Below are 13,666 nucleotides of genomic sequence, written 5' to 3' on the forward strand. Positions count from 1 at the left end.
AAGATCTACTAGAATAAGGAAATCAACAATTCCTAGTTATTATATTGTGCATTTACAAAAATCTGATTATATTATTGGAGCTAAGAATGATTATAAAACGTTTTCACAAGTCAGGAATAGTGATAAATCTAATTTGTGATACAATGCCATGAAAGAAGATATGAGTTTTATGTCATCTAACGAAGTCTAAGATTTGGTTGAGTTGCCTAATGGTACGAAAGCCATTGGTTGTAAATGGTCTTCAAAACTAAGAAAGATTTATTGGGTTACATTAAAAGCTATAAAGCTAGACTCGTTACTAAATGATTCACTTAAAAAGAAAGAATTGAATACACAAAAACATTTTCTCCTATATCTAAAAAGGATTCTCTATGTATTGTCTTGGCATTGGTTGTCCATTTTGATATGAAATTACATCAAATGGATGTGAAAACAGCATTCTTCAATGGGAAACTAGAGGAAGAGGTTCATATAAAACAACCTGAAGGATTCTCCTCTAGTAAAGGTCAATATTTGGTGTGCAAGCTTAATATATATATATATATATATATGGCTTGAAACAAGCATCCCGCCAATAGTACTTAAGATTTCATGAGGCCATCTCTTCATTCGGTTTTGTAGAGAATGTCCCGGATTAATGTATATATTAGAAGGTCAATGTGAGTAAAATTTGTTTCCTTGTGCTATATATGAACGATATTCTACTTGTAACTAATGATAGGAGGTTGTTATATGTGGTGAAACAATTTCTCTCTAAGAGTTTTGACATAAAGGATATGGGTAAGGCATCTGATGTTATTGGCATTATGATCCATAGAAATAGATCTCGAGGAATTTTAGGATTATCTCAAGAAACTTATATCAATATGATTTTAGAGAGATTTCGAATGAAAGATTATTTATCAAGTATAGCACCCATTGTGAAGGGTGACAAGTTCAATTTGAACCAGTGCCTCAAGAACGATCTAGAAAGGGAATAAATAAATAGCATTCCATATGTTGCTACTATCAGAAGCTTGATGTATGCTTAGGTATGGAGCACTGGAGAGCAATAAAGAAAGTGATGGGATACCTTCAAGGTACCAAAAGCTATATGCTTATATATAGACGGACTAACAACCTGGAATTAGCCAATTATTTGGATGCGGATTTCACGAGTTGCATTAATTCTCGAAAATCAACATTTGGATATATTTTTATATTAGCTGGCAGAGTCGTGTCATGAAGGAGTGCAAAGTAGACTTTAACTACTTCTACTATGGAGGCTGAATTCGTTTATTGTTTTGAGACTACCTTGCATGATGTATGGTTAAAGAGTTTCATTTCTAGGCTTAAAATTGTTGATTCTATTATTGCGACAATTCAACTGCAGTTTTTATAGCTAAAAATGCTATATGTGGCAGTCAAATTAAGTATATTGACATCAATTATTTAGTCATAAGAGAACGTGTTAAGGAGAATAAAGTGATAATAGAACACGTTAGTACTGAATAGATGATAGCCGATCGTTTAACTAAAGGCATGCCATCAATAAAGTATAAGGATCTTGTAACTAGTATGGGAATAGGTCCCATCATGGGAATAGGTCACGTCATGTGATTTGTTGTCATATGGACGATTTTTGTTGTACTTATTCTAGTGTAATGTTGATTCTCAATTTTTTGTGTACATATTTGGTTGTTTATTAGAATAACATTTATCCTTGATTCCGGAATAAACATAGGGTTTATTTATTAAGATGCGTCTTCACATATAGGCTAATATTAAAGAAATAAGATGCATAGTGATACATGGAAGATATTACTAGTTATTAAAAGACATGTCGCCATAATTCATGCGTTTTGTTTCTTTTATTTAAGAATAAAGTTTTAGTGGATTTGGGTGGATAATCCGTATAATGAAAATGTTAGGATCAAGTGGGAGACAGTATATAAAAGAAACTAGTGTTCATTTCAAAAGAGTACTTACAAGGTCTAACACAAATCCTCTCATTTAGAATACACCCCTTGACTCAATAGAGTGTGCCTGTAATTTTGCTGAATTTCTGACAAACAATAGCTGGAGGTTTGTTTACATTTGATCTTATATTTGTGCATATGATTTTTACATCTAACACGTGGCGGTTAGCTCATGATAGCATCTTCGGAATCGCTCGCAGCACTCAACGGTGGCAAGGGCTCCTAGCTCAATGAAGTTCACTTGAATTGTTGATGTACCAATCAAGAATCACTTGCTAGCTTCATAGATTATAGGCGATGGCTCGGCCTTTCCTTTGAGGATCACGATGCAACAACGTCGGGGCTTGAGGCATTGGTAACTAGCCAGAAAATCCAGAAAACAACCTGCAAAAATAAAGAGGACGGCCATTGTGCCTTCGAGGATCACTATGCAACAAAGATAGCGGCTCATCAAGATCTCATGGTAACTCCTCGTCTCGTCAAGGCTTCGGGATGGCGGGCGTCAACAGCAGTTTAATAGCGAGCTCATTGACATAAGACGCGGGCAATGGTCCTGCAGCGGTAGCAGGTCCAGAGGTGAGCAGCGATTGGTCTAAGCTTGGTAACAGCGGCGGGTAGCGAGTAGGTGTAGTGGCACTTGGGGCGGAGGCTATTGAAGAAGAGAGGTGATGTTGAGTTGCAAGCGTTAGCAATGGCGTTCAATCACCCATCGAAGAAGAAGACCTTAATTCTCTCTCACGTGTCTTTTTTTTTTTTTTGCCTTTGCAAGTTGCCAGAGAAGAAAGAAAAAGCTCCTTTTTTCTACTTCTTGACCGCCTGCTCCGTTGTCTATAGTGAGGACTCTTTTAGGCTACGTTTGGTCGTCTGGATTTCTAATCAGAATATGACTGGATAGAATAAGATATGAAATCCTAAGATTTTTTTATATCATATCCATTGTTTGGTGAATCATAGTATTAAAGTTAGATATGTTCACATCATATCATGTACAGTTTTTTAATATAAACGACATATCATTGTAAATGAATCTAAATGTTCATAAACGAAGATAGTGAAAATCTCTAACACTATTCCTTAATTTATTTTTATTTTATTTTCCTCTGTTTATATTATTTTCTTTATTATTTCTTTTTTCCCCTTTCATCATTCTTTAATAAAATTTTATCAAATAGTAAACTGTACTAACATACCTACAATACAAAATTACCTAAAATATACAATAAATGTAATTATTTAATTTATAGATTGAATGTTTATTATAAGATAGAATTAAAGTTGAATATATAAATTAAAATTAGATTAGTTGAAAATATTTTTTTATTTTTAATTTCTTAAATTAGAATTCAAATATTATTTATTTTGAAATATAATTTCAATTTTTTTTAATTTAATAAGTTTTTTATTCGAGAAAAATAACTTTCTTATTATGGACATTACAAATTCTATCCACCTTTATCCCACTTCCCCCATGAGATAATTTTATCATGTCTATATTTCCCTTAAATCCGACTTTATCCTGTCTTGAGCGAACACCAAACATAGGATAGAATAAATCATATCCTATCTCAAATTTTTTCCCAACTGCCAAACGCAACCTTATAGGTCAAGGATGGGGTTTCTTCCGGAAGGGACGTGACCAGCTTTTCTATTTTTTAGATGAATATTTTTTCTTTCCCTCTTTCTCTATGTAAGCCCATTCCATTTATACAAGAAGATATATTTCCTCACGCCGGTACGCCGGTACCTTCAAGATATATTCCCTAAAGCATAATGTGGTCCTCCGTGCAATATTATCTCAGATCTTTCCTTGGCTTCTTTAATTTTGTGCACACCTATCTTTCCACATTGGACCATGCAAGATGAATATTCTCCACTGATATTAGCCCACGAATTGATCGAATATTGCCAAAAATTCAAGATTGTAATAGAATTTTCCCAAATTCCAAATCCTGCAAAAATGAACCCACAACATCTCCTTCCTACGCTTGCCCTCATTGAGGATATATGAATGAATTGTATGAATATATGAAAAATCCATCGCCATATCATTGAAAATATCAAATCATTCCTCATAATTCAATTTTCAGTCATTAGATAATAACGAGCTTGGGCAAATTCCTTTTTCCCATGGGCTTATTTCAACTCGTCAAAGTAAAGCTCAAAGCCGTTAATTCAAACCCATCCGTTGCCGATCCAATGTAAATAAAAATAAATGCTCATAGAACTACATGCTATGTATCTTAATATTAATATTTTTGCTAGGGGTTGGGTCAATCCCTAATTTTCTATACAATAAATAAATGACTGGATCACCAAAATTTAGGTGTCAACAAGCTTATTGTAGCAGCCAAGAGCCTTAGGTTTAACCATGAGAAGAAATGTAATGGGCAACAACAACATTGAAGAAATTGATAAGCCAGAAAATGACAAATCTTGTAAGAGAGAGAAAACACGACCATCCAAATTTGCAATTTTGAAAAGTATAACGTTTCAACTTTCACACGGTTTTTGTAAAGTTTCAATATGATTAGAGAGATACGAAGGAGAAGGAGCTTCGTTGTCATCATCTTCATGGAGTTTCGACGTAAACCAAAGAGTGGTGGAATTTCAATGTAAACTAGAGTTAAGGAGATTGAGAAGGAGAGGCAGAGCATAGGGCTTTTTTCAAAAATCTCTTTGCCCCTCATTATTTGAAAATTAGAAAGATTCTTTTCAAGTTTGAATTTGTTCATTTAAAATTTGGGTCCTTTTACTTCATCTTTATTTACCTATTTTTTAATTATTTTTCCTCTCTTTTTATTTCTTTTTTTTAATTAATTCTTTGAGAACATTACTATTAGTGAGGCCGCCAGATACAAAGAGTAAAAATAACGACATAAAGGGAAAAAAGAAATAATAAACAAAATAATTAAAAAGAGAGGAAAAATAAATAAATAAATAAATAATATAGGAAATAGTGTCGCAAGAGACTTTTACCATCTCCGTTCATGAACTTTTAGGTTCATTTATGTATAAAAAAAATGCATATAATATAATATGAATATATCCGATCTAAATATTGTGATTCATCAAACAATGGATAGGATATAGAAAATCTTAGGATTTCATATCATATCCTATCAAGTCCTATTCTGATTAAAAATCCAGATGATCAAACATAGTTATTAAGGTACATGTTGGATATATTTGAAAAATATTTATAGAAAAACTAAACGAAACTTGGTCATGCAGCCTCCACCAAGAAAACGAAACTTGTAATTTTCCCATCGGATGCGTCTTCAACGTCTTTGGCCATCAAAAACGTCATTAACACGCTGAAGTGGTAGTTGAAATAGCAAATTTATAGTTGATGTCACCATCATGCAATGTTAATTTGGAGACAAGTTCTTAGACTTATAAGTTGAAAACATTTTTAAGAAATCGACCAAAAAGGCTAAAAAGGCGAGCCTTTGTATCATAGTTAATTCACTTGCGATACTCATGTTTGCACCTATGCCATTGATGTGCCTTGGCCATGACTTGGTCATGCAGCCTCCACCACAATTAGGATTGTGAATAAGCAACCTTAGTCAACTGAAATGAGGTTTGCTTAGTTGCAACCTTTGTTAGAATCCCTAAGACATATGCCACGAGGCTAAGGTCTTGACCAAGCCGCGTCGACTTTGTCACGAAAGTGGTGGTCGGCCACCTCACCATCCTCTTTCCTAGCCACTTTTTTCCTTGAATTTTGCATTCCTGTTTAAGATTAACCTTTCATAAAAAAAATCTTGGACCCTAGCAAGTGTTTACACTACCACATCTGAACTATGTGATAAAATATGGGAGTATTCTCTGGGTAAGGGGAAGAAAAACATTCTCCCCAGTTGGGGGCTAAGGTAGGCGGGCCCTGGCACATTAAAATTCTTAATGTAGTCCTATTAGCTCATTAGGATTACTTGGCAGGCAAGGCAGCCCTCAACCAAGCTCTCAGGCTCTTATATTATGGTGAGGTACAACCTTGATCATCGTCAATGATTCGCAACACACCCCTTATTAAGATTAAGGTTAAAATCTTACTTTTAATAAAGATTCAATTACTATATCAAGAAAACCGAACTATTTTATTTATGAGATCCTCTTTCGTTTGTACAAGAGAATGCATATATAAAAAATACTTTTAAGTAAATGGTGCCATCCATGCTATTTTTGTCTTTGGATTTTTTTTTTTAAAGGTACCTTATATTTTGAGATACTTTTAAAAATCTATGTTTGATGCCTCTGACGATGGATCTAATAGTAATCCAAACAATGCCATTTATATGTACATATTAGAAAGTCCAACTCAAAAATTAAAATTAGATGGAGTGAGATCACATGTATATAAAGAGTATATCTACCTAGTTGTTAAGCAATAAAGGACATTTTCAACAATGTGAATCTTGCAACTAGTTGCAAATCATCAATTGTACCAGCTTTTAAGAGGGGATGTCAAAGTTTAATTTTGTAGCATTTAAGGGTGGAGAGTTTGATCATTTTCTCCTGAATTTGGTAGCTACGTAAGCTATGTTACACTTTAAATATATATATAACTCGCCATTTTCAAAACCGTTGAGCTAGGATAGTCATTTTGAGAATAGTCTAATTATTCAAATCAAAACCTTGTTGCTTTTACTTCGATATATATATAATGCAAAAACTACCGGTCTGCCAAGGAAAAATGACCCGAACCTACAACCATGGTTATTAGATTTACTGGGTGAGAATGGATTTGTCGCTAAGACACACATTCTAAGTCCAAAAAAAGAAAGGGGAAATTCTTATTTTATTTGGAAGGACCAAACCACTCCTTGTCGACAACATGAGACGGTGGTGTTAACGTAGTGAAGCCATCATCAAACTGAGAAGAAGCCATCGACCATTGCGATCGTCACATCTTCTTGTGAAGCTCAAACAACCATAGGTTGTACACGCGCAGAACGTATTTCGGGGCATGGAATCCCGAGGCGCGGGCAAGGTCCGCGAATTCCCTTTGCGTCCGGGTCTTCCCGCCCCCGGTCATCCTCAGGGCGTTCAAGTCCATCAAGAACGTGGCCTGTGAGACAATGTCGGTCTCAGGATACTCCGGGGTCACCTCGTCCACGATCACCACTTTCCCCGTCGGCGGCAATGCCTCCCAGCAATTCTTGAGCACCTTCACGCAGAACTCATCGTCCCCGCAATGAAGAACCCACTGTTAAATAGGTAGACTACTCAAAACATCGTACTTACTTGGTTTTCACAATACTGGAACCTCTCGTGTGTCTCTTAAAATTTTCGTTAAACGAATCAATTAGCAGTCAAGCTGATTTTGAATAATTAGAAGATTCAATGGTACGGAAAAAATCAATTGACCTTCATGAAATGGACATCTGCTTTAGGGACGGCCTTTAGAATGTCTCCTCCAACATGCGTAATACCTGCAAACGAATATATAATTGTGTAATCGTACTAAGGCAATGAACGTTAACCCAGAAAAGAAAAAATTAAGGTTATGTGAAACATGAAGTCGAGCGAGCTCTCATTACGGTTCGTATGCACACAAAACCTTCGATAACATTGGGATCGATTTTACCAGGAATGGGAGGAGCAGCTGCGATCACATGAGGCAAGTCATAGTTGATGCCGCGGATGTGGGGGTTCTTGGAGAGTATGGTTTTCAGGGTCTCGCCGACGCCACCGCCCAGATCGACGACCGTCTTCGCCTTTAAAAACCCGCTATAATGCTGAGCGATCTTGGGCATGTAAAATGCCGACAAGTTCCTCATCGCCTTGTTGAACAGATCGTTCAATCTCGCGTCTCGGCCCATGTAATCGAACAGGCCCATGCCGTTCCTACGGGTGAAAAGATCTGCCCCTCCTTCCTTAACTGCATCTTTAAGGTAGTGCCTACAGAGCACGCAACACAAATTTACTATCAGTGTGCTCTCTGGAGCAATGACGTCCATAGAACAACATCGTAATCGCTCCTCGAGTATCCAGAAAATTTTGCTTGTATCCCTTCTTTTTTACGGTTGATCTATCGAAATTGGGTTTTCTGATTCTATTTTACGACCAAGAGAGTAACTAACGGGTGGGTAAAAATTCGTGGGTTATATACACACAAACCAGCATTCCAGGACAGTCTTGTCTTGTTGTAGCATGTGAAGTGCTGCAGTAGAAGCTCCATTGTTGTCCAAAAAGAACTTGCTCCGAGGCCCAAGGCTGTAGAGCCTCTTGGGGCGGCGGCCTTTATCCTCCACGAGAGTGCACGATAGGATGGAGTAACTCGCGAGGAGCCGCAGCATCCGGTTGAGCATGTCTGGCGCAACCGGGTTGTCGATGGAGAGCCGGGCCGCAATGTCCAACGGAGAGAGCTGGCCACACTTGGCCAGCAATTCAAGAATCCCCAGCTCAAGGACGCCTTTCAAGACCATGGGAACAAAAGCCATCGAGGGGATCTCAAAGGCATTCAAAATGTCTTCCTCTTCATGGGAAGTTGTAATGACTGGGGCTTTTTCCGAACTCATGTTTTTTTCTTTTTCTTTTGACCGTCTTTTCTTCTGGCTTTAGGGCAATCGAAGATGCTGTGTACGATGTGGTAGTGCGATTTTTCCTTTTCATTTATAGAGCACGCTTGGAGAACTTGGAGGGCTTTGGTATCACACTTTTTTGTTTTTCTATAAATTCGGTTGAAGTTGGTCCTTTGTTTCTTGAAGCGTTTAGCCCGAGACACATAGGCCAAATGCATTTGTTAATGTAAGCTATGCAAGGCCAAAGTTACTATGGAGGCGTGAAGCGGCTGCCCTAGATGTATAGGAAAAGATGCACCAGTTAACTTTTTATGCAATTTTGTACTAACAATTCTTGTCGTGTCATATTTATCTTGTTGTATTGAAATAAGAATATAATATGAATATAACTAATTTGAACATAATAATTTATCATGTCACATGATATGCTTAATATAAGAAATCACACTTCACAACATGACTAAACAATTATCAAACGTATCACCATATCAAATGTTGATAATACATAATACATTAACCTATCTACAAATCTATGTTCTATATGTAAACATGAAAAACACATTCAACACAATAGCTTATGTTTACACGTTCTTAGATGAAAAAATGATTTTTATGTAACATTAATCAAAAGTGTATTATTGAGTTACTATTTATGTTAAACGACTTTCGTGTGAAAATTATTTTTTATCATTATTTATTCTCTTTGACGTGCGTGTTTTTTTTTTATAAACTCTATAAACAAAAAAAAATCTTCAAATATGAATATTAAATGTATTTAATTGAGTTGGAAAAAAAAAATTAATATCCTAAATAGTTAACTTTTTGGTGGCCAACATATAAAATTTCGAGCATTTTTTGCCCTTTTTGGTGGCTAAGAGTGCTAGCTTATCTTTTATGTTTACAATACTATCAATATATATAGGGTTAATACCCTGAAAAACCCTAAATTGGTACACTTGTGACAAATTTACCACAAACTATTTTTTTGACCATGAAAAACCCTAAACTGATATACATATGACAAATTTACCCCGACTGACTATAAAAAACTCTAAACTGGTACATTTATGACAAATTTATCCCAAACTAATTTATTTGACTGCAAAAAACCCAAAAATGATAAATTTGTGACAAATATACCCTATGCTAAATTGGATTAATACCACAAAAAAATCACAAAAATTGTAAATTGTGACAAACGGAGCGTAAAATTCTAAATTGATTTATCGATCAACTGTCACGTGTCATTTAACTTAATAATTTGAGAATAAAATTTAACGAAAACTAACAGAGGGTAAATTTGTCACAAGTATACCGGTTTGGGGTAAATTTGTCAAAGGTATACCAGTTTGGGGTTTTTGGTGGCCAAAAAAATAGTTTGGGGTAAATTTGTCACAAGTGTACCAGTTTTGGGTTTTGCAGGGTATTAACCCATATATATATATATATATAGACAAAAGAAGGAATTGGGACAAGAAAATATAATGAAAGTCCCTCACTGTGCTCTCTTCCTTTTCTCTCATAAACTATATTAGAGAAAAGAATACTACAAGTGCCATAACTTATGAAATGTATACTTAAGTTTCATATTTTAAGAAAAGTGGGATACCTGAGTACCACCTCCGGCGAAGCCGGCTGGAAATTATACGTGACAATTAAATATTAATATTTCTCGCTAAAGTGGCTCGCCGAAGAACTGAGTCAGCTCTAATTCACCCCAAACGACGTTGTTTCGGGTGTTGGCCAAAATAGAGCCCTTAAATCGGCCAAAAACGATATCATTTTGGCATATTTTGAATTTTAATATAATATAAAAATTAATTAAATTAAATTTAAAACAAAATAATAATATAATTTATATTTATTTAAAAAAAAAAAAAAAAAAACGGAGGAGGGGGAGGCATCTGGCGGCTAAGGGCTGAGCCCTCACCCCGTCGCGTCCCCTCTTGTCTCCGAAAGGTGGGGGAGGGTCGGTCGTGGCTGCCGAGCCCAGCCGACGGCCGATGGCCCTAGCTAATCAGCGGCAAGGGCCTGCGTGCCCACACCAGATCTGGGCGAGGGCACGCAAGCCCTCGCCGTTGATCCTTGGTCGGGCTTGGTGGCCCCAGCCCTTGCCGCCGGCTGCCTCCTTCCTCCCCCTTTATGCAAATCGAAGATGCCGTGTATGATGTGATAGTGCGATTTTTCCTTTTCATTTATAGAGCACACTTGGAGAACTTGGAGGGCTTTGGTATCACACTTTTTTGTTTTTCTATAAATTTGATTGAAGTTGGTCCTTTGTTTCTTAAAGCGTTTAGCCCTAGACATATAGGCCAAATGCATTTGTCAATGTAAGCTATGCAAGGCCAAAGTTACTACGGAGGCGTGAAGCGGCTGCCCTAGATGTATAGGAAAAGATGCACCTGTTAACTTTTTGATGCAATTTTGTAGCAACAATTCTTGTCGTGTCATATTTATCTTGTTGCATTGAAATAAGAATATAATATGAATATAAATAACTTGAACATAATAATTTATCATGTCACATGATATGCTTAATATAAGAAATCATACTTCACAACATGACTAAACAATTATCAAACGTATCACCATATCAAATGTTGATAATACATAATACATTAACCAATCCACAAATCTATGTTCTACATGTAAACATGAAAAACACATTCAACACAATAGCTTATGTTTACACGTTCTTAGATGATAAAACTATTTTTGTGTAACATTAATCAAAAGTCTATTATTGAGTTACTATTTATGTTAAGCCATTCGTGTGAAAATTATTTTTTATCATTCTTTATTCTCTTTGACGTTCGTGTTTTTTTTATAAACTCTATAAACAAAAAAAAATCTTCAAATATGAATATTAAATGTATTTAATTGAGTCACGTTGAAAAAGAAATTAATATCCTAAACAATTAACTTTTTGGTGGCTAACATATAAAATTTCGAGCATTTTTTGTGGCTAAGAGTGCTAGCTTATGTTTTCTGTTTACAATACTGTCAATATATATAGACAAAAGAAGGAATTGGGACAAGAAAATATAATGAAAGTCCCTCATTGTGCTCTCTTCCTTTACTCTCATAAACTATATTAGAGAAAAAAAACACTACAAGTGCCATAACATGGCACAAAGGGACATTTAAGTGCCATAACTTACGAAAGATATACTTAAATGCCACATTTTAAGAAAAGTGGGACACCTGAGTGCCACTTACGGTGAAGTTGGCCTGAAATTATACATGACAATTAAATATTAATATTTATCACCAAGGTAGCTCGCCGAGAGCTGAGTCAACTCTAATTCACCCAAATGACGTATTTCGGGAATTGGCCAAAATCGAGCCCTTAAATCGGCCAAAACGACGTCGTTTTGGCATAATTTGAATTTTAATATAATATAAAAATTAATTAAATTTAATTAAATTTAAAACAAAATAATCATATAATTTATATTTATTTAAAAAAACGGAGGAGGAGGAAGGCGGTCGGCCGGCGAGGCTGAGCCCTCGCCGCCGCTGCCCCCCATTGCCGAAAGGTGGGGGATGGTCAGCCGCAGCTGCCGAGCCCGGTTAAGGGCCGGCGGCCCCAGCCAACCGGTGGCCCCCCTCGCCGCCGGCTGCCTCCCTTCTCCTCCTCCCCCACCCCCTTTTTCTTCCTCCTCCTTGCTGCTAGCTGCCTCCCTCCACCTCCTCTCCCCGCCCCACCACCCCACCTTTTATGTGCATGATGTGGTAGTGCGAGTTTTCCTTTTCATTTATAGAGCACACTTGGAGGGCTTTGGTATCACATTTTTTTGTTTTTCTGTAAATTCAGTTGAAGTTGGTCCTTTGTTTCTTGAAGCGTTTAGCCCTAGACATATAGGCCAAACGCATTTGTTAATGTAAGCTATGCAAGGCTAGAGTTACTATGGAGGCATGAAGCGGCCGCCCTAGATGTATAGGAAAAGATGCACCTGTTAACTTTTTTATGCAATTTTGTACCAACAATTCTTGTCGTGTCATGTTTATCTTGTTGTATTGAAATAAGAATATAATATGAATATAACTAACTTGAACATAATAATTTATCATGTCACATGATATGCTTAATATAAGAAATCACACTTCACAACATCACTAAACAATTATCAAATGTATCACCATATCAAATGTTGATAATACATAATACATTAACCAATCTACAAATCTATGTTCTACATGTAAACATGAAAAACACATTCAACACAATAGCTTATGTTTACACATTCTTAGATGATAAAACTATTTTTATGTAACATTAATCAAAAGTGTATTATTGAGTTACTATTTATGTTAAACGACTTTCATGTGAAAATTATTTTTTTATCATTATTTATTCTCTTTGACGTTCGTGTTTTTTTTTTTTTTTTTATAAACTCTATAAACAAAAAAAAATCTTCAAATATGAATATTAAATGTATTAAATTGAGTCGAGTTGAAAAAAAATGTTAATATCCTAAACAGTTAACTTTTTGGTGGCTAACATATAAAATTTCGAGCATTTTTGGCCCTTTTTGGTGGCTAAGAGTGCTAACTTATCTTTTCTGTTTACAATACTATCAATATATATAGACAAAAGAAGGAATTGGGACAAGAAAATATAATGAAAGTCCCTCACTATGCTCTCTTCCTTCTCTCTCATAAACTATATTAGAGAAAAGAACACTATAAGTGTCATAACTTGGCACAAAGGGACACTTAAGTGCCATAACTTACGAAAGATATACTTAAGTGCCACATCCGGTGAAACCGACTAGAAATCATACGTGACAATTAAATATTAATATTTCTCATCAAGATGGCTCACCGGAGAGCTGAGTCAGCTCTAATTCACCAAAAATAATGTCGTTTTGACATAATTTGAATTTTAATATAATATAAAATTAATTTAATTTAATTTAAAATAAAATAATAATATTTTTATTTTTATTTTTTTTTTAAATGGAGGAGGAGGAAGGCAGCTGGTGGCTGAGAGCTAAGCCCTAGTCACCGCCGCCTCCCCGCCGTCGCCGGAAGGTGGGGAGGGTCGGTTGATCGCCGAGCTAGAGCCGAGGGCCGGCAGCCCCCCTCGCCACCAGCTACCTCCCTCCTCCTCCTCCCCCTCCCTTTTTCTTCCTCCTCCTCAACCGCTAGCTACTTCCCCTCCTGCTCCTTACACCC

The 13,666-nt window shown here is 36.1% G+C and overlaps 1 protein-coding gene across 1 annotated transcript; it reads right to left on the minus strand.

Moving 5' to 3' along the window:
- Nucleotides 1-6,657: 6,657 nt before the first annotated feature.
- On the minus strand, nucleotides 6,658-8,496 carry LOC104456234 (caffeic acid 3-O-methyltransferase). Its single transcript, XM_010070981.3, has 4 exons — nucleotides 8,082-8,496; nucleotides 7,549-7,862; nucleotides 7,329-7,393; nucleotides 6,658-7,167 (listed from the first exon to the last, which is right to left on the minus strand). The coding sequence occupies exons 1-4, from the start codon at nucleotides 8,480-8,482 to the stop codon at nucleotides 6,865-6,867; spliced, it is 1,083 nt and encodes a 360-aa protein (XP_010069283.2). The 5' UTR covers nucleotides 8,483-8,496; the 3' UTR covers nucleotides 6,658-6,864.
- Between the last annotated feature and the right edge of the window lie 5,170 nt (nucleotides 8,497-13,666).

This window comes from Eucalyptus grandis, chromosome 8 (assembly GCF_016545825.1).
Source record: "Eucalyptus grandis isolate ANBG69807.140 chromosome 8, ASM1654582v1, whole genome shotgun sequence".
In the NCBI taxonomy this organism is placed as follows: domain Eukaryota; kingdom Viridiplantae; phylum Streptophyta; class Magnoliopsida; order Myrtales; family Myrtaceae; genus Eucalyptus; species Eucalyptus grandis.